The 26,041-nt window shown below is 38.4% G+C and overlaps 1 protein-coding gene across 1 annotated transcript in view; it reads left to right on the forward strand.

Moving 5' to 3' along the window:
* The window catches only part of GABRG1 (gamma-aminobutyric acid type A receptor subunit gamma1), a 47,464-nt gene extending 25,942 nt beyond the window's left edge, over positions 1 to 21,522 (forward strand). The window contains 6 exon segments of the mRNA XM_035896732.1: positions 7,014 to 7,234; positions 10,259 to 10,341; positions 11,637 to 11,774; positions 11,901 to 12,053; positions 15,254 to 15,465; positions 21,244 to 21,522. Coding sequence (XP_035752625.1) covers positions 7,014 to 7,234; positions 10,259 to 10,341; positions 11,637 to 11,774; positions 11,901 to 12,053; positions 15,254 to 15,465; positions 21,244 to 21,522 — 1,086 coding nt within the window.
* The last annotated feature ends 4,519 nt before the right edge of the window (positions 21,523 to 26,041 follow it).

Raw genomic sequence — 26,041 nt, forward strand, 5'->3', positions numbered from 1 at the left:
AGCTATTAGGAAATGTAATGTGCTTTTGATAGTAAGTGAATTAACTTCCCTGCCTGTTGATCTTGGCCTTCCTTATTTTTATCCTGTTGTTATATGATTCTAAGTTTCATCAAGTCTTATACATTCTGGATGGTTATTTTGACCACCATGGAGAATGCACACCTGAAATGCTTTTTGTTGGACTATTTTGGAATTTGTCATTCATTGGCATACAGTAAGCGCTGCATGAGACTTCACCTTTTTGAATAACAGTAGTGTCTGTATTGTAGAGGGTTATCCTCACAATTATGCCCTTGGGACCAGTAAGTAAACAGAGGCTCTTTTAGGCAGTCCTTAACAGTTGTCCATGCGCTTATATCTTCAGTGTAGCAGATGGTTGATATTTGAGATTGCATGACTGCTTCATCGCCAGAAAGTTAAGCTGATAGGAGTGCTGTGTTTCATGTAGGATCTTGATGTATCTTACAGGAGTTGCAGGGTAGAAACCAAATCCAGATAAGTCTCCTTGCCGTCAATGTTGAGATTTTGGAGCGTGACAGGAAAACCATGGAAATAAAAGTGCAAACAGTAACTGTGCAATTAATGTTGCTTTTAAAGCAGTTGCACCATACTGAAAGGTGAAGCGTTGTGTTTGAGACTCTATAGCTTATTTATAAAATGAAACTGGAGAAAACCATGTATGCTTCAGTAACGTGCAGCTTTATTGCTAAAGTTGTTTATAGGACCAATTTTGACTGCTTGAGTCTCTCTAGTTACAGGGAGGTAGATGTAGCTGCAGAATTTAGAAAGTACAGTTAATGGAGTTGATAAATCATTACTGACAACCTCAAAGCTGAACCCTTAATCCATATTAGTATTCACTCCTGGATTTTTAATATGTATGTATGTATTTATGTCTGATTTTTTTCGTTCTGAGTTGTCTTCTCTGGTTCTTTCTGTAATTTTATGGGGTTTTTTTATGAGCGGCAGTGGCTGAAATGTTCAAGTTTCAACTGAAAAGCAAAACAAAACTTTTTGTATCATTTTCAGTGTGGGAATTTATATATTATATATATAATATACTTCCTCTCATCATGCTCTCTTTAAATGCCCAAAATCTAAGCTGATCGAATAAAAGCAGAGATTTTGCTGAAGTGCTTTAGTTACTTTTCTAGCTAATCTTTTGACTATTGGCAAGATTTTAATTATAGTTTCTAATCTACAAAGCATTGAAATAAATCTTGCCTTTTATTCATATTGTTGTTTGCATCTGTCACTTTGCATGTTCAAAATAAGGACTGGATAAGCACAGATGCCAAATTATGATGCGAAGAGTGATGGATTTTTTCTGTATTGTGACTATGTAGGTCTCTCTGTACTCCCTCACCTTCTGTAAATAGGATTTGCCATATTTCCACTTACCCTGTGCATATGTTCTCATAGCATCCTCCAGTGTGATTAGCTGCACAATTATAACAATCTGACTGGTTAAAAGACTCTGGGAGCAGATGTTGTGCACTTCTGTTCAGTGTATTTCCTGCAGCCCCCACCTCTTCCCCAGCTGCAGTATCATCAATGTAACAGTACAGGTACACAGCAGAATCATTGGGATTTGCTGGATCTTTTAGATCTCACCCTAAGTTCACTAGGTTTGGATTGCTCTAGGGAGCAAACTAAAATGGTTTAGCAAAACAAGAAAACCAAGACATTTTACTTTTGCTTCAGTCCCAGCCACGGGGATGAAGCTCTGAAACCATTGCTGGCCCTGAGGTTGCTCAAAAATCTTTTTAAGGGCTTTTAAAGTAACCCACCAGGGAGAGCAACCACATTTTAGGTGTTTTATTAAGACTAGTTATACATCAAAGATAGGTTAAGTATTTTAATAAAGTACTTAATAGCCCCTTTTTGATGTCCAGAGATATTTGGGTGAGGGAAAATGTAAAAGTTATTGGCAGTACATATACAAGGTGAAGATAAATTGGCTAATGCTTGATGCTTTATTTGGTGCTTACCTCTTAGGAAAGCATGTGGTTACCAGTTTTGTCTATGACTTTCTTTGTTATTTAAACCTCTTAATCAGCATACTAGACTGAATCTTTGATATTCAATCACATCTCTTAATGTCAAAACATATAGGTTGGTGTAGTGTTTTCTTTAGTTTCCCCTTCATTTTTTTTTTTCCTGAAGAATTCCCTGCCTGCCTCAGATGAAGTTCCAGTTTAAGGAATTAGAAAACTGAATAGAATGAAGAAACATGGGGAAAATATCTCGAAGCTCAATTAACTGAGTAAGATTAAGCCATGTCACACTTGGTAATCGAACTGAGTTCAGGGGCTCCCTATGAAACAGATTTCTGAATTTGCTTGTTGCGTTCCAGAAAACTCCAAGTGCCCTTCAGGTGAAATTTTGAATCTGTGAGAAAAGGGGGGGTGGGTTTCTGAGCAAAGAGGAAATGGCAGGAGTTTGTTTTCATTATTTTTTCTCTGAAATTCACTGGTAATGAACTGTATTGCAGGCCAGTAGTTGGCCAACACAATTTTTCAGCTCTGAGTTTGGTTTGGGGACTTTTCATTGCTTTTGTGTTTGGCTTCAGGAAACCAGGCCCTTTTTTTCCTCTTCTCAGACAAAATGTGTTGCAGTTAACATGATCCATCCAAACAATTTAGCTACTCATTGCTTGACTTCTCCACACTTTTTACTATGGAATATCAAATCAGCTGTGAGACTGCCAGACAAAATATCCAAGAATTTTTTTTTTTCTGCTTTGTGAGATTTTTTCCCATCCTTATTGATATTATGTTGGAATTGGTGTGTTGCAGTTTGCGCTGAGAAACAACCGTGTAGGATGGTATCTGCCTCCCTTTCTTTCATAGCTTTCCAATGAAAAAACCCAATCCACTGGCCCTTTTTCATGTCTGCCTGTAACTGAACTGTGCATGACAATGAAACTGATGTTGAGGATTCCATTTATTCCCATACAGTAGCTGTTCCTACTTTATTTGAAGTAATTGCTTTTATTTATTAAATGTTTTTCTCTGAGACTATACACCTGCTTGTCAATATTCACAGTTTGTTCACTGCCCGGCCCTTTACTGGTAATCTCTGATTAGTCACTGTGTTGCCAGCCTTTGGTGTTTGTTATGATCTTTTAGAGAGGAAAGAGATGGAGGAGGATTGCGGTTATCTGGAAATAATTACGCAGGTGGGCTCTTTCTGCCAGCTGTGCAAAAAAGAGTTCAGTGATCTAATCAAATGCCAACTATGAGCTAACGTGCACCGTGGTTATTGAACCCTGTCAGGCTGAATATGAATAAGCATGCATTTTGCTATGGCTGTGACTAACGCAGCCACAGATTGATTCCGTGTTATTCTGCATGGCTATTTTATCATTAGTTTCATGTGAAAGAGAGAGGAGTAAACTGATTTTTACGGTTACAGAGTGGTATTGAATAGTGAGGTTTGTGGAAGACTAATAGAAGTAGTGATAAGAGTGTTAAATTTAACTTTTTGTAAGAAAACAAAGAGAACAAAATAGTTGCTCAGAAAGATTTGTTGCGCTAAAAGAATGTTGTATAAATCTGGTGTGCTGTTGTGCTTGCTCATATGATGTTTAAACAAAGACTGGGCTTTTATTCATCTAGTTTTGGAAACAAAGTACTTCCATGAAAGACAGTATAGTGATTTTTCTATCTCATTTTCAACAAATTTTAGGGACCCAGATTTCCCCTTTTTATAGGGCAATACAAAATGTCATTCAGGAACTGCAAATTTAAGGGAATTCAGTGTATGGATCCATAAAATCTGCCCATTTCAGGCCCATTTCAAAACTGGATTTTCAGAAAGGATCCAACTTTCTTGATAATCCCCCTGGCATAGTTTCCCTTTCAGGCTATTGCCCTCAAGCATCTGTACTGTCACAGCGGCATGCTGCCAGACTCTTAGTTGTCTGACCATCCTATACATTTGCCTGTGCTTGGTGACTGCTTGGGGTCTGTTTGGACCTATGCCATCTGGCCTCTGCTGCAGGGAAACTCATGTTCTGAAAGGAAGCTAACATCCATTTGAGTCCCATTTTCACATGCCTTGCACCTCTACAATGTGAGCACATGTATGTGCTTGGACATTATACTAAAGTTCACTTGAGCGAAAGATAGTAGAGATATAATGGGTTGAAAATGTGATCCTGTGTGAGATACGTTGTATGAAGAATATATGCAGCCTCAGGATGTATTATGGACCTTCAAAGACAGAGGTCTCAGGGAGGCATAGCACAAACAGATACGCTGAAGAAGTGAGGTAGTAATGTCCACCAAGGCAGATGTTAGAAGTGACATAAATGTTCTTGGGAGAAATCAGAGAGCACTGACTCTGGGTCCCTGCTGAAGAGGGGTGTGAGCTGCTGCTGCCACCCACCACCAGGCTGCAAGTCCACATCTTCCAGGTGGGATGAAAGTAGGATTCTGCCTTTGGTTGGCTGACTCCTGAGGGAGAGGGAGATGTCTGGGTGCTGAAGTTTTGGCTCACAAATGGAGGACAACCCTCTGCAGGTATATGACAAGAGGCTAGCAATTGGATCACCTGTTATACATTCAGCGAGATACCAGGAAACAAGTAGTTACTGATTTTATGATATTAAACTAGTATGTATTAGACTCTTTTTGAACAGTAATAAATGTCTCATGAAAGATTTTAACAAAGTTTCTTTTTTTTTTTCCAAAAAATTCTTTAAACAACTCCTGTAGTACATGGGTATGATAAAAACTTGCACATTTAATACTAAAAGGTAAGAGAATACAAATATCTGGGTCCGCTGAGGCTGTTCCTTTTCTTTGTGTGTTCAAAATAATCTGTGAGCTCCTCTTCCTTTTTTATCTTAATTTGTTAGGGTGGTTGGTATTCTATGGCAACCTGAGTTTTCTTGCCCTGGGTGGATTTGACTGCAATGACACTTTGATAAATTTCTTATTCTCAGACAATGCTGTGCTACTGTGAAGTGGCTGCTTAGAGCAGCACCTTCAAACTCAGACAGTCTGCTCTTTCCATACATTTGGTCTCGTCCATTGATATCACTCAGTGACTTCTTTTTTTCTCCTATTTGTACTGTAAAGGCAACACGTAAATCTTTGTTCATTCTGTTCCATTTAAGCCCATTAAAACACTTCTTGGGTGCACTGCCTCAGGCTCTCATTTACACTGCAGCAAGGCAAGTTTCCTTTCCAGTTTTAACCACTATAGATGAGCACAGAAAGCTGAATTTTAAGGTTAAACAGTCCCTAGGTTTTCACAGGTGTCTTGGATGTTGTTTACAGAAATAAAATAATCAAGGACTTGTTTTTGCCTGCAGAATTATCCCCTGGTGGCAATGCAGGAATTACGTTCCATTCCTTGCAATGCAAGGAGTAAGCAGTTTTAGAGCAAAGCCATCTTGAAAATGCATTTTTTTATTAGTCCTTTTGTTCCTTCTGTCCATCCACTGTTTGCCTCATACACTAGCTATTTGTAACCTTTGAGAGTCGCTGAGTTACCACAGTCCAGTTGGTAATTCAGCCATACATAACAGAGGAAGGGCAAATCTCCCTCTTGCATATCTATTTCCTGAACCTGTTCTCCCACCTGGAGAGGCGGGAAAATTGAGAGAGATTTAGGTAGTCCTGGAATATCTGCCTTGGCGCTTCTCAAGGATGAAGTGCCAAATTTCACAAACTTTCCTGGGAGATGGGTGGTATCAGTTCCAGAAATCAGCGAGGAGCCTATAATTCATACAGTTTGCTCTATGATTATTTAAAAGTAAAATGAACAAAAAACCCACTCCAACCAACAAAGATTTCCGCTTTTATTTAAAACCAGAACTGAGCGCCTGCACAGTGCATTTTTATTGACCAAGTAAACCAGTAGTGACTCCTTTGGCTCAAGCAAGAATTTGAACCACTGTCTCCTTCTCTTTTCCCCCTGCCCACTCCTCCTGTAACCGAGAGGTGAACAGCCAACACCAAGTGTCTAAGTCTGGTCTCCAGCTCTTTTGCCATGCAGAGGAGCTGCTGAGTTGCTCATTGAAGCCCTCATGGGGCAGCCATGCAGGAAAGATCACGCCTGCCGTCAGGTACAGCGACTGTTGCCCTTAAGGTCAGAGTCGTGGTCTGGAGCTGTGACAAATACAACAGAGGGGAGGCTGCTGCTTTACGCCTTTGTCTGGGGCATGGGAACAACCGGCTGGATTCTTTGAAAAGCAATATTTAATTGCATCTGTAATGTTTATTTCCCTCAAGTTTTACTGCATCAAGAATCGTCTAATTAAAAGGGCATGGGGTTTCCTTCTATTTATTTATTTATTTATTTATTTTATTTTTCACCTTTCTTTTCTGTCCATAAGTCTACCGAGGAATTCAACTTTCTATCACAAAGGGAGCTTTCTTGAGGCTTTAACAAGTAAAGTGGAATTGCTTTAGGGAAATTTCCTTCCTGGTTGTGATTATGTATACTTTTGTGTGTATGTAGGTAGATATATGAGGCAGATGGTAAGAGAGAGTTCTGCAAACTGTGATGTTTGCTTCCCACATATTCATGAATTTTTCAAAATCTGAAATTTCTTGAACCATCTTAAATTGCATGTGGTAAAGTTTGGGGAAAAAATATAGAAAGTTTATTTGGTTTGCTTCTTAAGAGGTGTAGAATCTCTATCTTGACAAACGTAGCCAAGCCCTGAAGTATTAAGGTTGCCCTTAAATTTCTGTCTAGGGCCCCCAGAAGTGGTTGCGCTGTGTGGGGACCTCCAAGTTACAGCAAGCTCCTATCACGTCTCCTCTTCCTTAACTAAGCAATGTGTGTCAAGGGAGAGGAGGTAGGGACAGAAGGCTGTGGTATGTCTTTCATTAGCCTGTAATTTCTCAGTTTGGGATTACAGGCTGCTGTGTGCTATGCAAATAGTAATACAAAAGAAAATAGAAGTGGCCTTAGATTTAGATATGAATTAAAAATTCTTGGCTTGCAGACTTTGGTAAATATATACATAGGTATGGTTGTTTCTCTGTTCTTAGGAATACACCATAGATATAATTTTTGCCCAGACGTGGTATGACAGTCGTCTAAAATTTAACAGCTCAATGAAAGTGCTTATGCTTAATAGCAACATGGTTGGAAAAATTTGGATTCCAGACACTTTCTTCCGGAACTCAAGGAAATCTGATGCTCACTGGATTACAACTCCAAATCGTTTGCTTCGAATCTGGAGTGATGGAAGAGTGCTATACACTCTCAGGTGGGTTTTTATTAACTGTGTAGAAAAAAACAACCTGTTATGACCAGGAATGTGAAACTAATGAATTTAAATCAGATCCTTAGGATCTCTTTTTTTGTGGACCACAGGAATTTTTTTTTTACTAAAGGAGAAGGAAAAGAAAATTTGATGATTTGATCATTAAAAACATGAAATTATTAGCATTGAAATATATTACCCAGAGAACTAGGTAAATACAATTGAAGGGGATAGCAATTTTTAATCTCATTTAGGTACAGGCAAGATTAAGAAAAAGATGCTATGTAGCATGCAGCACTATGTGGTCTGTCACTAACATATTGCAGATCTAGTCATAAATTGTTTTGCAGACTTTCTGTTCTAAATAGTTCAGTATTTAATTTCCACCAAATTATATTCTGTAAATAAAAGATGAAATGCTTCCGATAATTAAAATCATAAGAAGTTTGATTAAAGCTAAGGCCCCAGTCCTGCATATACTTCTTCAGATGTTTACCCTTGCAAGCTATTAAAAATCAACAAATCTGTTCATCCAAATTAGGCATAAGCAAACATGTTGGTGATAATTCTTCTTGGCAAATGGGGGATGCTTGGGCTGGTTTTAAGCTTATCATCTACTCTATCTGCACTGATCTTTGAGTCACTTATTAAACAGTTCTTGAAAGGCTGTACTCTACAGAAAGCATGTTAGGGTCATCTCTCAGTTTTATTTTTCAAATATGCCTAAAACCCCTTGCACTAAATTAGGAGCTAATTGAGAAGCAGTCCATGCAGAGGATGCCATAAATCTGATTCTGCTCTTAAGAGTTTATTTATTTATTTATTTTAAACAAAAAATAACCTTTTAAATTCTTTCTTTTCACTCATTTACACTGTTTTCACCTGCGAGCTAGTTGTGTTGTATGAACAATTTATAAAATCTGCAGTATCAGAAATAAGAAGAATTAGAATGTTTTAAAAGGATTCTCTTCAAGGAATTTTTTCTTAATACGCTTCATTTGAGAGCATACAAATATCTCTGAAGAGCACCTTTTAAACAGCTTATTATGCTGCTGTTTACAAAAATGTCTCAAGAGCCTCTTCTGTTCACATGCTAATAATTTTTTTTCTTTTTGTAGCTAACAATTCATAGAATCATAGAATCATTTAGGTTGGAAAAGTCCTTTAAGATCATCAAGTCTGACTGTTAACCTGACACTGCCATTCCACCACTAAACCATGTCCCTAAGCACCTCATCTGCCCATCTTTTAAATACCTCCAGGGATGGGGACTCAACCACTTGCCTGGGCAGCCCGTTCCAGTGCTTGACAACCCTTTCAGTGAAAAAATTTTTCCTAATGTCCAACCTAAACCTGCCCTGGTGCAACTTCTATTCTAGAGTCATACTTGGGCTTTGCCCTTCCATTGTCCATTCAATTTCAATGTACAATTTCCTTTAAACCAGGTCTAAGTAAAACAAAGAAACAACAGAATCAAAAACCCCATTTGAGCTCTCCCAGAGCAATAGGTCAGAATTATTGTGCTAGAGTATGAGCTATGCAGTGCAATGAGCTAGTAATAGAACAGCAGAACAGGTATTCACTCAGCACTGCAGCATGCAAACATCTGTACAGGTGAGGATATGGCCTGAATTTGGCCTAAGGTGGAGTAACATGGAGAGTTTCATATGTTGGTTAATGAAGGAAAAATAATAGGATCTGTCAGTGCTCCAGGTTCATGATCTCCCCTGTAAAAAAAAAGTGGTACTTGAGTGAGCAGATGTGGTGATTCTGTTAGTCAGGCTTATTGAGCCTCCTCTGAGGGTAGTCCTTGGTCTGTCTATTGCACCTGTCAGTGATTCCAGATCTAGTTGTGTTGTTTGTAATAAAAGTCTGGTTTTGTTTTCTTTTTCTTTAAGCATTTGACTCTCCAAAGGTTGAAAATGGAAAACAAAGGCAATAGATATATATACCATGGTTGGCAAATTGTAAAGTGTCTTCTGAGGGATGCAAGTGTTTTACTTGGCAATGTGATTTTGTTTTTTTTCTTTTTATTGCCCCCAGTGTATGGCAAGAAATACACTTTCTCTTATAAACCTCTCTCTTGGTCAGGACAGATTTCTAGAAGGGTCCTAGTGGCACTTTGTGTAGAAGGACTACTTTGTTCAGAGACTGATAGGGCTTTCTGGCAGTGCGTGGCAGAATTTTCCTTTCCCCATCTCTTTTTGTGTAGTATGTAAGTATTGCATACAGTCCAGTAGGTAAGCACTATGTTAATTTTCAAAATTGATTTTAGAAGACATTCTGACTTTCTTCACTGTGTTACCAACAAAGGAGGAGCTATTTTAAATGCAAAGGCGGCAGTCTAGACTCTAACCCCTGAAAGTTAGCAGAACTGGTTTTGTATTGGTTGCTTGGAAGGTCTGTGATAGTATATTCAACAGCAGCAAGTGATTGAACCGATACCATTAGGAGTCCTAAACTACTTCTAAAATGTATATTAGCTGGCTGAATTACTTGAATGTATTAGACATTAAATGATATCAAGACTACCCTTTCTTATCCATGCTACTGTCTTCACCAGAACTGCTTCCATGAGTATAGAGCAAGCCCGAGAATGTCCCCACTTTCCCTCTCATGTATATAGCCACCAGATACAATGATGCCAAAGGCAATTTGACTTGACAAATGTGTTCTTCAGAAACTTCCTTTATTTGTTATCATAAACTCCCCTCCTTGCCCTGCTTTCAGCCCCTCTCTTTTTTTTTTTGGTAGGGAGATGAGAGATCCCCCCCAAATCAATTGAAATTTTTGCAGAAATGGCTCAAAATGCCAACTGAAACAACGCAGGTCCTCAGGTTGTATATGATGAGGGGGTTTGTTCATTGATAGTGATGCTGGATGGTTTTTGCAGATACACAGTTGGCTATGGGAACATCCATTAATTGGCAAAATTGACTTGGGTGCATGTTCTTTACTATCTAGTCTGAAGTGTCTGGATGATTGAATATAATCTTTTTTTTTTTTCCCCCTTCCTTTTCTAATTAGGCTGACAATTAATGCTGAATGTTATCTTCAGCTTCATAACTTTCCTATGGATGAACACTCCTGTCCACTGGAGTTTTCAAGCTGTAGGTGGTAAAATGCTTTTTTTTTTCTTTACATTCAGGCTTTAAATTTCCTTAAATTCTGGCAGAAAGAGCACAAGTGTTTACTTTTTAAAGCCTTGTAGTGAAGGAAAGAACTGACCTGTTTATGTTTTGATTAGATTTATTGTGGTTTTAATGCATTATTAAATGCAGTAATGAATGAGTTGAATTACATGCATTTCATTTAGTTGCAACTTTAAAAATAATCATATTGCTTAGGAGTCTGATGCAATGCCCATTCCAGTTAATGGAAATCTATTGCCCTGGAAGAGCTTTATTTTTTCTATGCCTGCCAAACTTGCCAGCTTTGAATTAGTTCCATGTGGTATACTTAAAAGGAAAAATAAAATCTGTCTTCTTCAACCTGTTCCTGTAAATGCTTAATCAGTATAAGAAGTCCTTTTCATTTCAGTGGAACTTATTTATGTGAGTAAGAAACACAACTTTCAGGCTTCATTTATTTAATATAAACTATATTAAAAAAAAAAAAAAATGTTCCTAAAGGAATGGTGCTATTGCTGGCAAAAGAAATCCAAACCACCTGAACACAGCTAAATGACTTATTCCTACATGTGAAACCTAATAGGCAATGAAATCAAACTTCAGTGGTTCTTTTTAAATTAATGTTTTCATTTAGTACTTCCTTCTTGAGTGCTTCCAGCTAAATGAGCTTTGGTAGCTCCATTGATTAAATAGTTGTACCACACAAGCGAGTCTTGCTTAATTTCATTTCTGCCTTGCTGCAAGATAATGTGGAGCAACATGTGAAGCACGTGAAAACCAAGAGGGTTGCACTTCCTTAAGGTTGAAGTACGGGACAGTGAATCAGGCTGCAGAAATCCATTACGGAAATAATAGACAAAGAAACTTTTAATAAATGTCAATAGGACTTCTATCAAATTATGAACTAATAACTGTCTGTGCTTTTAAGCTCTTTGTGGTCTTTTAAAGATAATGTATATTACATTTGTGTAGTAATTCATAGTGGTGATTCTGAGCCAGTTTTTCATCTCTGAGTTCCAGAATATTGTGTAGATACTTCCTAAACATTTGTATTCACATAGTTTTTGATTGATCGTGCATTTAGCTAGGCTTAAAACTGAGGCTAGATATTTCATGGTTAAATTTTAAGTGTATCAGGTGGACTATGGATTGGCTTTCTTTCTTATCCACTTTATGTATAGCCCTGGTGTAGTTTGTAAACAACTTCAGAGATCACAAAACATGCTAGGGTATGTAGTGTGGCTGAATGCTTGATTTGCTCTGTTTCATTCTAGATGGATATCCCAGAAATGAAATTGAGTACAAATGGAAGAAAACCTCTGTTGAAGTGGCAGATCCAAAATACTGGAGACTGTATCAGTTTGCATTTGTAGGGTTACGAAATACAACTGAAATTTCTCACACCTTGTCTGGTAAGGCAAAATGTTAAGTTTTATTTCATGTAATATCTATGTAGAACAAGACTTACAGATGAAGACACAACTGAAAACCATTTTCAATATCGTGTAAGTATTTCTTTCTTTCTTTTTAATTTCTAGGTGATTATATTATTATGACAATCTTCTTTGATCTCAGCAGACGGATGGGATATTTTACTATTCAGACATACATTCCCTGTATACTCACAGTTGTTCTTTCATGGGTGTCATTTTGGATCAATAAGGATGCAGTTCCTGCAAGGACTTCTCTGGGTAAGAATGTCTTTTTTCAACCTTGAAGGGACTGGTACTCCCCAGGAATACAAATCTGCAGCAGGGAGCAAATTAACTGCAGTTTATTCCCCTTCAGATAGTGACCATTGGTCACCCTTCTTGAACTGCAAGATTAAGAGTAGGAGGATCCTGCTGTGGTTGCACAGCAGGGCTTAAGGAGGGAGTGTTGAGAATGGAAATCTGGAAATCCTGATCCAAGCCTTGTGGATCTGCTGTTGTTCACTTAAAAACATTTTTTCTCCTTTGTGTTCTTTTTGTCATCTCCAGGGGTGGCAATATGGCAATTGTTAGTCTGACAAGTGTGATTAAACTTTGCTCAGCATCATGGAACAAAAATTTCATTACTACACAGGTGAAACCCATGAAGATCTGAGCTTTTTGTTTGTTTGTTTGTTGGGGTTTTGTTGTTGTTGTTCTTTTAAGCCCAGGATAGGACAGAAAATTTGCAACCGAAGTTGCTCTTCAAGCAGTTAAGCATATAACTCGCATACACTGAGTCACTGTCCTGCTTTTACTAGAGACAGGACTGAAGTGGGCTGCAAGTTCTGGTGCAGAGATAATTCTGTGTTAGTGTCGGCTTGACTGCCCTGTTTAGCATGGTGTCAGTCTCCTGCGTTTGACTGTTCAGGATTCACTTGCTGCCTTGTGGAGGTGTTGTAGTCCCCACATAAAACAGGATAGGCAGGGGTGCGTGGAGGACGCAGGGCGCACCCTAGCAACTTCGAACTTAGCAGTGACAGGTGCTTTCAGTAAAACTGGTGACGGCGGTATGACCTATTTTGGGGGAAAGACCAAGAGCTGAGAGTGTATCTTATGAAGTGAGAGATCATAGAATCATAGAATCGTTTGGGTTAGAAAAGATCTTTAAGATCATCAAGTCCAACCCTTAACCTAAGCCTGCCATCCCACCACTAAACCATGTCCCTAAGCACCTTGTCTACCCACCTTAAATACCTCCAGAGTGAGTTAATTTTCCTCATCAGCTTATAGGACTGTGAACACACCATTCCCACATTCTAGGAGCATTTCCTAGCAGAAGGGTGAGTCCAGGCTTTAACTCCCTGCCTTTCCCACTGAAACTGGACCACTGTGCAATCAGTCCTGCAAGGTTAATGAGTGAAGAAAGTTAGCAAAAATTAGCATGGCTCAGTAGCCTAATGAAAAGGTAAGGGAAGAAAATCCAAGTCTTGGATCTTAACTTTATGGTATTTAAAAGTACTGCAAAGTTTAGTGAAGAGATCCTAAAATCTTGAGCAAATCAGTGAAACTCTCTCGTGATAGTTTCAAATCTTGATTTAGAAATTTGTCATAAGATTTCTTTGCCTGACTAATCATTGGACTTCATTGTGAGTACTGTCTGGAAAGACCCTAGATGTAACAGGAAAAACTGTTGCATTGCTACCCTGCTAGTTCTGTATCCATTTTTTTTTCTTTTTACAGAGTACTTTTTCTATGCCACGAACCTAGCAGATTTGCCTTTGATGTCATGGTTAAGCTAGAGTTTTCATGCTCCCACTTCAGTGCTACTAACCTTCATCTACCTGAGATTACTACAAACATTTGCAGTATCATATTTACAGCTTTCTGCAGTTAACTCTGAGCTCCTTTTGTTTGAACATGCAGAAGCCACCGTTTGGCAGATTGTAGGATAACTTTTCTCACATGCAGATGTTCTGGTGAAGAAGAAAGAGAATACCAGTCAAATAGACACAATTTTGTAGAAAAAGACTCAGAAATTAAGACAGGAAAGCCAAAACTAAGCAAGGGCCATCGTGGGAAGCAGTCTTGATGCTGTGGAAGGTTTGATCCCTATGACAGCCCCCTGTATGCCTTTCACATAGTGGAGAGGGCTGGGAAAGTCCACGTCTCCCTGCATCCTCTCTGCACAGAAGTCAGTAAGGGGAATGGTGGGCACCACCTCCCACCTGGAGGCTGTGCTGGGGTCTGGTACACTGAAAAGGCTTGGGCCTTTTTCTTCTGTATATGTTGAAAGATCCTGGCAGACTCTGGTTTTCCAAAGCAAAAGGTTTGAGAAGATTAAAGGTATTTAGATATCTAATTATGCATAGAAATGCCTAATTGATTTTCAAAAGCATCTGGTGGTAGCGAAGCACTTTTGAAAAACTCTGTGGTTATCTGTTTGCCCTTTTAGGCATGTAATTTCATTGGGAAATCTGTTGCAAAATCACCACTGCTTTCCTGCTGTAGGATCAGTCCATAGCGACCCCTGATTCCATGCTTTGATTTAAAAGCCATAGACAGCCTTAGACTGGTGTAACACAGTTTCTGCAATAAGCCTGTGCATGTAAATAACAAATTATTTGTGTGTTCAAATATTGCTCTCCAAAGGAAAAGGTCACAACTTAATTTTGGACTGCTATGAAAAAGGCTCTGCATCTCCCTGAAGCATCAATACAAGAAGAAAGTGTTAACACCTTCTAAATGTTAAACCAGTGAAGAGTGGTATAGTTGAGATTCAGAACACATCACTGTTCAGGCCAGCTTGTTCTTTTAATTAACTTGTATGTAAGTGAATAAAGAGAAACATTTTCTGTTACTTAAGATACAGTATTGAAAAAATACCTAGTAACTTAGAATGAGACCCGAAAGCCATGAAGGTCCCCTAGTTTGACCTGCTACATGTCAGAAGCAAACAATTGAAAGCATTATTCTTTTTCCTCGTGTTTTCTGAAAGTTTGAGATCGTTGATAAATTACACACCTTTTTTCTGAATTGTTTCCTTTTGTACATTTTAATCTTGCAAAGCCAAAGGAGGGTATTTTTGTGTTTATAAAATTTGTGTGCTTATTTGTACCTTTGTCTATTGTATTTGTTTTATGTGTGTGTTCTATAACAGGTTTATAAAATTACACAAACCTTTCCCATGTCTTTGTTTATTCAGTGTGTGTTGAAAATGGGAGGGATTTACACTGAAGGTGAAATGTGGTGCCTTCTGTATGATCCCACGGTGGCCACTGGATCCATAGGGATGGCTTTTTGCAATAGCACAGATGTGTGCAGGTGTGATCAGCGCTGAACCCTGCTGTGGCTCAGCTCTTGTATGCCTCATGAATGAATTAAGGGCTAATTTGAGGACTTTTTTTTTTTTTTTTTGTCAATATGATTGGGTTACTTACACACTTCCCTCTTCCTGTTTTTGTTCCTTCTTTCTCAAACAGGCATTACAACGGTGCTGACCATGACAACGCTGAGTACAATTGCTAGGAAGTCACTCCCAAAGGTTTCCTATGTGACAGCGATGGACCTTTTTGTTTCAGTTTGCTTCATTTTTGTGTTTGCTGCCCTGATGGAATATGGCACCTTGCATTACTTTACCAGCAACAGAAAAGGAGACAAAGGAAAAGAAAAGAAGGCGAAATCTAAGCCATCAGTAAGTTTAGCCAAACAAGAAGAAAAAAAATAATTACAGAATGCTTTTTATTGTAGCATTAATTTTGAGAGACTAGTTCTTAAGTAGAAGGACTAAAGTTCAAGGATAATTAACACTAATATTTATTTTATAATTTTTTTACAGTTGGGGGCTTGTACTCATTTTCTGTAAATGCTACTAATGAAAAAAGATTTTAGATCATTCCACTCATGGGTGAATGAGAAAACATGAGCCTAAGCTAAAGGGTGGTTTAATAAAATATTCCATGCTTCAATGCCATGGCCAAGCTCTTGGTGCTTCTAGAGCTGCCCATGGGGTGTGCATCCACAGAGACAGTTCTGTCTGGGCACAGCACTTCTGGAAACAGCACCTAGCAAAGATACAAGGTTCAACAAGGCCAAGTGCTGGGTCCTGCACTTTGGTCACAACAACCCCATGCAACGCTACAGCTTGGGGAAGAGTGGCTGGAAAGCTGCATGTCAGAAAAAGACCTGGGGGTACTGGTTGACAGCCGGCTGAATATGAGCCAGCAGTGTGCCCAGGTGGCCAAGAAGTCCAATGGCATCCTGGCTTGTATCAGGAATAGTGTGGCCAGAAGGAGCAGGGAAGTGATTGTGCCCCTGTGCTCGGTGCTGGTGAGGCCGCACCTCGAATACTTGGTTCAGTTTTGGGCCCCTCACTACAAGACAGACGTTACATTGCTGGAGCATGTCCAGAGGAGAGCAACCGAGGTGGTAAGGGGTCTGGAGCACAAGTCATATGAGGAGCGGCTGAGGGAACTGGGGTTGTTCAGCCTGGGGAATAGGAGGCTGAGGGGAGACCTGATCGCCCTCTACAACTGCCTGAAAGGAGGCTGTAGTCAGGTAGGGATCAGCCTCTTCTCCCTGTTAACGGGCGATAGGATGAGGGCAAATGGTCTGAAGTTGCACCAGGGCAGGGTTAGGTTAGACATTAGGAAAAATTTCTTCACAGAAAGTGTTGTCAGGCTCTGGAATGGGCTGTCCAGGGAGGTGGTCGAGTCCCCATCCCTGGAGGTATTTAAAAGAAGGGTAGATCAGGTGCTTGGGGACATGGTTTCATGGTGGAATGGCAGGGGTAGGTTAACGGTTGGACTTGATGATCTTAAAAGTCTTTTCCAACCTAAACAATTCTATGATTCTATAATGTAAATGGACTGAAGGTATGAGGATTTGTTTGGGTCTGCATCACTTAGCTTGGGTCTTATCTTGCTAGCTTTGCAAAGGAAAAAGTACTCATTATTGCTCGGTATTCTGACTCCCAATTCAGAAATTCTAATTTAACTCTATTTTTTTTTTTTTTTTTTCATTTACTTCCATGTTTCTTTCTGGTAAAGTGAACCTTCTGCTTTTACAAGTTGATGTTTGTATGGTGTGAATCCACACATACCCCAGGAACAAGTATTATTCAATTTTAAGAAGCTTTCTGTTCATGTAGTAAGAATACTAGAACTTCCAAAGAATCTGTTGTTGGAAGCCAGTATAAATGTTTAAAGCTAATCTTTAAGTTAATAAAACATCAAGGTAATGGCATTAAATAGCTTATTCATTCAAACACTAGTCTTAATATCTGAGGATTCATTGTAGTCATCTTTTGGAGAGACTAAGAGGAAGGACAATGTAATGAAGCCCCCTACCAGATCATCTCATCAGAGGAAGCTGGGGCACAGCTGAATCATAACATCAGTTGTCATTTCTGAGTGAAGGGTGAATACCACCTTTGTAAGACCAAACAGAAATTGAAATGAAATTACAGAAGCCCAGATATAGAAATGCAGAAGTCGTGTTGTGAACCATTCTGGGACTAGTGTCAGAAAGCTCTGGCACACCCATTTTGAGCAGCACTGCTGTGGGAGAGTGTCTTATGGGGGCCCTGCGAGGCTGCTATGGCTTAATACCAGGGAAATGAGAGTCCTTATGTTTCATACAGGGAACTGGTCTGAGGGGAACAGATGTGTATTTAGGAGAAGGCTAGTGGTGAGGGATTAATACTGCCCTGTGCTGCCTTGGTGGGACATCACTCTCATCCTCAGGGAACGCAGCACAGTTGAGAGAACTGGAAAATGGAAACCTCAAACCTCCTTTCTGTTAGTGGTAGAAGCAAATGTGGGCACAATGGAAAGGATGGAAAAGAGGCTTTGTCAAGGGCCACAGATGAGCAAAGAGGGTAAAAGATAAAGAGAGGCTGCAGGATTTGGGGGACTTCTCAGTGTTAGCATAGCAGATTCAGTTTTAGGTTGTTGTTGCAATGAGGTCTCAATAGCACCTAGGGACCAGGTAGCTGCAATAGGTCTGCTCTCAGCATGCACAACAAGGAAAAAAGGAAAAAGGGGAGGAAATACTGCTTATTCAAACCAGGGAGATATTAAAGATCAGCTGCTGGCAGATCAGAAGCCACTGAGGTGGCTTGCAAGTATATTCTATTGAATGGAGTAACGAGACTTTCCAGAATCTGTTCACACATCAGCGATTTGTGCAATAAACTGCCAAACGCTTTGAGATTTTTTCAGTTCATATGACAATTTAAAATATAGAATAATGGTGAGAGAGACACTATGACACTTATTGACTAAATAGCTGGAGTTTGGACTAAGATTAAAATTAGCAATATAATACTCAAAACACTGTTCAGTTGTATTTTACTGTGTTCTTAAAGCATATTTTTTTATTTCTAAGTAGTTGAAAAACAACTATCTTTTTACACAGAATTCTTTAAACATGTTTCAGCATGTTATGGCTATAAGACCATACTAGATAAGAGATTACTCTAAAAAAAGTGGGGGATTAAATTTAATATACTTGGATGCAAGGATTCTAATTTGATAAATAGTGTTTTTTTGGTGATGTTTTGTAAAAAGCTGTACAATTTCTTGTTCCAAATAGAACAATTAAAGAAGCCATCTGATTAATTAATGGGAAGCCATACAATTACAAATCCATATTTTTCTTTTTATTTTTTTCTTTTTTTCCCCTTTCTCAAAGGCTTCTTTTCATTCTTTTTCTCTCGTAGTTATGGATATGTAACTCAAAACCCCTCAATTTAATTAAAATAAACAGTTTAATTCCTCCTGAAAAGTTCTCATTTACAGGTATTTTTTCCTTGGAAAACTTGCCTTGCATAGGTCTTCTATTTCTATTGCAAAATGCAATAAAAGCTTATTATTCCAGGAACTGATGCCAAGAAGGTGCAATAAATGATCTTGTGAAAAATGGTGAGATTTTACAAATGATTACAGCCATTTTATCTTACAAAATATGTGCTGGCATCATTCAAGAAAGGTAGTATGAATTGGCTTATGTAAATCCACATTAGTAAGGATAATGAGTTTGGGCAGGAAGGATTAAACTTAATTAATTGTGGATCTTGTTCTGATCATCATTTCACCTGGAGTGAATGCATCACCTGTGCTATGATCTCCACAGATGATGGCTTTCTTTTGTGCATGTATTAGTGTTAATGCAGAATAATTTGGTTTTGGTCCTATCAGAGTGTATTATAAATGTTTCTCACTGTACGTGGACTTCTATCTACAATATCAGTAGGCATGTACATGAACAATCAGCATGTACTACTGTATCTGCATGCTACAGTTGGAATTCATGATCTTAAAGGTCTTTTCCAACCTAAACAATTCTATGATTCTTTTTTTTTTTTTTTTAAGTCTTTGCCAATTGATAGAAGGTCATTTTTCTTGTGAGGTGTTGGTCTTTTTTCCCCTTTTCCCTTATGTTGTCTTTTTCTTACATACATTTTACGTATTCTCTGTAGGTAGTTAGGTCTATAAGATGGCACTGTCTTTCTGCCTCTCTTGGGCAAGCTCTTCAAACCTGTAATTCAGTAGCCAGCTTCAGTCTGTGCAGGTGACACAGGCAGTGAAAAACAGTACTGTTATTTTTCCCTCTTCCCATGGTGTTTCTGAGCTAGGGATACCTGTTTTACCCCCTAGTAGAAACAAATTGTGCCATGAATCTTACATTGGCAGAACCAACAGTCAGAAAATCCTTGTAAAGCCAGAGTAGGCACAAATCAGAAATAAGCATCCTTCCCTATATATCTTCAACAAAATTATGATTTTTTTAAAGTTTTTAAAAAAAAATTTTGAATTTACTTTTTATGTTTTATAAAAATAAGCCCTTTTTGTAATGCCTCAGATTAGGGTAGAAACATGTAACTGCTGTTTGTTAAGTGTTGTCAGCATTTTATCGTAACTGAAAATAATAATGACGTTGTTTAGGATGATAATTAGCTCCCTAGGTTGTCATGTCTAAAAAGTGTTGAAACAGCAGTCTGTGTGAAACTTACTCTGGTAAAGACACTTATTAAATAAAGCTATTCGAAAACGTGGTAGATACTGCACTGCTTTAACATCACCCCTTGGGACATTGGGTAAAATGTCCCTGCAGCAATAGAGGTATAGAGATCTGTGTACTGGCCAAAGTAATTCCCTGGACGTGGGACAACAGGACTCTAAAACATAACAAGAATCTAAGTGATGTGGTTTCCTGCTTTTCTTTTCTTTTTTTTTTTTCATATTTTTTCATTGCCTATCAAGTATGATTGTTTGAGATTCTTCTCTACACTTCAATACCCAGTTAGTCCTTCTGACTGCATCCTTTCCTACTGTATTTATTCCTTACATGACAAAATATGGAGATGGTAGAAAAGAGAGAAGACAGTGTAAGAATAGTGTTGATGTAACTCCTATCTTCAGTCTGAAGATTTTAGCAGAGATGCCAAAGGGGGTGGGGGGCTTGAAAGAAAGGATTAGGGAGTAGTTTAAAAAGGCTGTGAGATTTAGAAAGAGGAAAAAGGACACATAGAGAAAGAGAATGCCTTTTGAAATATTCAGGAAAACAAGGATGAAGAGTGAAGAACTGCGTGGAAACTAAATAATAAGAGGGGGAAAGATAGGTTGTGGTAGCACAAGTAAAAGGAAGGTGAAAAGGCAAAAGTCACAAGAAGGGGAACAGCAAACAGTATGTGTAGCAGGCAATAAGGCACCCAGATTTTTTCTATGAAAATCATTTATGAACCTTAGCACCTATTACACTGAGTTTTTACCAGATTGCAAGAGGGTTGAGTTTAGTAAGAATTAAGAGCTGAATTAATCAGTTTCACTGACTTGAATGGCATTCTCCTAAGGAGGCTTATGTCTTGGTTTCTAAAGGTGGTGCATATTTTTTAGGGATTTAACATCAGAGGGTTAGATGATGTAGCCTGGCCTTATGCGTCTCAGTCTCTTAAACTTCACCAGCGATGCTGTACTAATCCCATTAGCTTTTTTTTTGGTGAAAATGTAGCTTCCAGAAACACATCCAGTCACGTTCTAAAGACTCCAAATGATGGGAGAACCATCATTCCCTTGGTAGTGATGCTTACAGCCTGCTTGTGGACTTGCTTGTGACCCAGTTGTCAAGCTGTGACTGACTTCAAAATGTTCGTTTGTGTTGTGTAGATGGGATCAGCTAACCCTGTCTGTGTAACTAATTATCCACTATTCCCAAATCCCAGCACAACCCAGTTTTCACTGTGGCAGGTGAAAATCATTCATGATCTTTTGCCTGCATGAGCTAATTATATACAGCAGTTCATATTCACATATTCACAAAGGTCCCCAAACCGTTTTCTTTAATATTAGAATTTCTGTATATTGTACCGAATGTGCTTATATTGCCTTTGCTATGGAAAGCCTATGGAATTACTTAATGTGAGGATAAAAAACCCTGCAAAACTGTATTTTTCTTTTTTGTTTTTCTTAAGAAACCACCTGCAATTGCTGTTCGACCTGGATCAACACTAATTCCAATTAATAACATTAATCATCTCCCTGAACGTGATGATGATTATGGATATGAGTGCCTAGAAGGGAAAGACTGTGCTAGCTTCTTTTGTTGTTTTGAAGACTGCCGCACAGGATCTTGGAGAGAAGGAAGGATACACATCCGTATTGCAAAAATTGACTCCTATTCTCGAATCTTCTTTCCAACTGCCTTTGCATTGTTCAATCTTGTTTACTGGATTGGTTATCTTTATCTATAAATTTCAGAGGTTTGACAAACTCAGAAAAAAATGCTAATTGAACAGTCATTAACACTTTTCAGTGAGCAGTCCAAATGACTCAAATTGTTTGGATGCTTTAAAAATTTGAAACAATGAGAGGAAATATGGTGATGTAGTCTCCCTCTTGTGATCAACTACAGAACTGATATTGGTAATTTGAAGAGAAAATTTAAAATTAAATAACCCTAAGATTTAATTTCCTGAACACGCACATATTTTTGTCCAGCTCTAAAAAAATGCAGAGTCAAGAGGCTATGTTATTTAACTGGACAGTTCTACATAAGCTTTCAATTTAATCCTAAATGATAATGCAGATGAATTTTGTAACATCTCTTACACCTTTACAAAGAAAGCCTTAATAAAGTGGGATTAGATATTCTCATCCATTTCATCCATAAGGTGATGATTTTATTAATCCCTGATTTAAAAAAGTTGAAATGGAACATTTCTATTTTTCAACCAGCCATTTGTTCTCTGCAGTATGTTAAAAAGAGTGATTAAGTCATAATTAATCACATTCAGATTTATACAGAATGATGAGATTAGAGCAGCAAGAAGTGGATATAACGCAAAACCCCAAGGGTAATTCTGAGCTTGTCTTATCCTGACCATTGATAGAGGCTTTTGGCTTTCAACCTTAGATTACATTTATGTCTGTGTGAAGTAATCTGCCATTACTTCACTATTGTGAGTTCCTTGAAGTTCTCCAAAAGGTTTACAACTTTCAAAATTCCTGCCCAGCTGCCATTGCTTGCTCATTTCATGGAAAACAGACTGATGTTGGCTAACTGAGATTCTGGCCATTGAGCATAATACTCTTCACATCATCCCCATTGCCCTCTCCTTTGTCTGACTCATACTCAGGGCCAGAGGAAAAGTCATAAATCTACATTTGGTAGAATTTATATCATCAGAGCTTGGAAAACCTGTAACAGTGCTATAGTCATTGTATTCAAAGCCACTGCGTTAAATCTCCAGCCCTGAGTGTAGTGTGTGACCTGCTCCCCTTTGCATACGGTATAATTTTGTAGACTCTGCTTGTTACTGCATATGCTACTCACTGAGCCAAAGCCAAATGATATGAATTTACTGAACGTGTGTTATGGATTGCTGTCTAATTACCTCCTTGATATTTGTTTGTTTCTAAAGGAAAAGCCCTGTTCCTGGTGGGGAGGGGAATAAAAATAATCCTTATCCATTGCAGATCCTTCTGGGGATGGGATGTATCCCCCCAAAATCATAGGATCAGTTCTCCAGCCTTTTTGCGGTCAGAGCTTCTGTTCACTTCGGTAGCAATTCTCCAGTAGTAGCCTTTCTGGACTGACTTCTCTGTGTTGACTATTGCTGGCTGGCAACATTTAGTATCTCATTTCTATTTTTTAAATCCATTGTCTTTGCTATGGAAAAACACAGTCCTTCCTCCTTTCTCTTAAGTAAAAGTCAGAATTACACAGAAGACCTTACAGATCTTTAAAGAGGATTAATGGATTAGCATTTGGCTGTAGGTAAGGATGTTCAGTACTGGAGATAAAGACATGATTAATGGCTAATAATAGAGAATGATACATGAAGGACCTCCCCCCCAATATTTCTGTTCAATGTGCTCCCTCCTCTGAATTTCTCAGAAAAAGATTAATGTATTTTTATATTCTAGTTGGTACCAGACATAATAAGATAATACACATTGCAGATGAAATGTTACTGCAGCGTTCAGCCCCGAAGTTTAATAGAGAATGCAAGACTATGTGCAGTGATTCTGGAAGAAAGTATGACAAAGAAGATCCCATTTTAATGCAAACTTCATTTCAGTATTTAGCTGATGAAATATGAAAGTGACTGAGAGAATCTGAAAGCCTGCTGTCGAGGTTGGCTGCCATTATTTGTCGTGTGACCTTTCTGAGCCCCAACTTCTGGCTGTTAGACTGAGTGTAGAAGGGCGGCATCATTAACAACACTGATCGACTGTAATTTATTGTTTCTTTAGAGTCTCATTTTCAGAAAATGTTCAGTACAATGGAAATGTGTCAGTTTTAATTCCATAGTGCAGTTTGATGCTTTCTGACAGCACACTAAACACATTCCTCTGTAGGAGGGATGAAGGTGGCTTCAGCAGCAGTATGTTGGATGTTTACTTGAAAAGCAGTCTACTCACTATACAATACAAGGCCCAGATTTTGTGAGCTCCTGAGTTTTGCTAATTTACCTTGAGACAAAAGGAACTTGAAAGAACTTGGCACTTCACAAGGGGAAATACAAATTTCACAGACTGCTCTCCTCTGGCACATCTAGTTAGCTTTTCCTATTCATGTGGTTGTCAGTTGCCAATCGCCCTTCGGTGACTGAATTGGAGAACAGAAAACATCCTGAATTGGCAAGGGATGGATAAGAAGTCTTTCATCTCTAATTTCTATGAAACAATGTAATGGAGTATTAAAGCTATTGAATGTTATGCCTGTTTGGCTTGTGGATACACTTGCTTCTGTCTGTTGACAAACTTTTCTGTGTACTTCATTTGTTTCTGATGAAATAATTTTAGTTTCCCATAGTACGGTGAGTGCCAATAGAAATGGAATGCAAGTAAACTGTAACATGGCATGTAATAAATGTGTTATTTTAGCCCTATGTGTTTTCTTTCTAATCTGCATGTAAACACTTGATTCCAAGAAATCTACGTGATACTCAAAAAAAAATGGCAAGAAACAGGGGGTATAATTACTTGGACTTAGATGCTGCAATTATTTTTCAAACCTGCCTGGATAAAAGTTCATTTGCTGATAGCTGGGATCATAGTATTTGGAGTCATATTATTTTGACCATTACTGCTTAAGCACATGCTTAAACCTATTCCTAATCAGTACTGTAATTAGACCAGAATTCAGAAAAGCATGTGCTTAGGTACTGTCATAAAGAGTGATGCTATCCTGAATTGATGCCATTAACACATGCTTAATTTGCACTAATTTCAATAATGAGTGTTCAGTAGCTCAGATGATTGAACATTAAGGATGTGAGCCAGAGCCTCTTCAGTAAGAAGTTTTCTCACTGAAAGAGAGGGACGTAAGAGGAGAAACTGCCATAAAGGCAGAGAGGTGAAAGTCTGGGGAAACTGTTTTATACTGCACCTATCTTAGGCATGTCCCAAAATGTATTTTTCAAAGAGACTTTTCCTTGATATTTCTGTATTACTGTTCACCACTTGTCTGTTTTAGTAGTGAGTACAGACTAGTGTGTTATTTTCTGGTAAGGTTTTGTCTATGGTTGTACGTTACTGATCTTCAGTGCATGTCTTCCATGTCTGAAAGAATCTGTCTTATGTAGTGGCAATGCAACCAAAGCATGAGCTCTGGGTAACGTATTCTGTATTCACATGTTGATGTGCTTCAAAGGCTTTAACCTTATCCAGTTTTCTGACATTCAGAGACATAGGATTGGGTAAAACTTTGAAGGAGAATCACCTCCAATATGGTTTTTATAATTTTCTGTTGCTTATTTGCTATGGTAGTTAAAGATCTGTTTAAAATTGATGTATGAACTCTGCTTTGTAATTTGTGAACACCTTTGATCTTTCAGCTGAAAGCCCAATAGGAGGAGTCTAAACATTTCAGTTTGCTGTTTCTAAATACCTGAGAATTAATGCAAATACATTTAATTTAATTCTTTTTCAATTGCTGTTAATATAATTATTTTTTTAATTCATTGTAGTTTCTCTCAGTTATACATTAAATGTGATGTTTTATGTTGGTGAAATAATACTGTATTTTGTAGTTATTATAATAGATATAGAAAAGATATCAGCTAAGGAATACAAGGCCAGGAATTATAAAAAATTGCTGTGCTTCCATTTCTGAAAAAGCTCAGTGAATGTCCACATGCCCTGATGAATGTGCTGTGGGGGAGACTGACTCTTGGGGAGAGGTAGAATATTCTCTGAGCTTTAGAAAAGGCCTCTGAATTGGTTCATGCCATGGGCTTCCTATCCAAGTGGCTTAAGTCAATGAAAGGAATAGATCCGTCCTTCCTTTCTCAGTCGGCTCTTGCTTCTGCTTCACTTGTGCCAGCAATAGCAGTTGTAAAGTCATGTTACCAGATGAATCAATACCTGAAAATTTATCTTTCTTTTACCCTTTTGGAAGTTAATGTTTCAGCCAGATGGGTGGGATCATCTGAGTGAACATGCAAGGCTATGACCATTTGTTCTGGTCCAAGTTAGGTGATGGGAGCTTGCAGCTGGAGGCAGAGGGATGGCTTCTCATGATGGATGTATTTCATTCCGATGAGAATCTGGACTGAAAGCTGGTGTGGAGGAAAGATGAGGGAGGAAAGATCGAGGGGGGAAGTGATTCCAGAATCCAGTGTCATGGATATGAGTGATTATGTATTTAGTTATAGGTTTCTCACTGGTATCTGTGATAATGCTCTTGATTTCCCTGCAATCTAATTAAATCTTCTGTTAAAAACAAAAAAAAACCCCAAACCCAAAACAATTACAGACTGAATG

The sequence above is a fragment of the Egretta garzetta genome, unplaced genomic scaffold, assembly GCF_000687185.1.
Source record: "Egretta garzetta isolate BGI_Z169 unplaced genomic scaffold, ASM68718v1 scaffold256, whole genome shotgun sequence".
In the NCBI taxonomy this organism is placed as follows: Eukaryota; Metazoa; Chordata; class Aves; order Pelecaniformes; family Ardeidae; genus Egretta; species Egretta garzetta.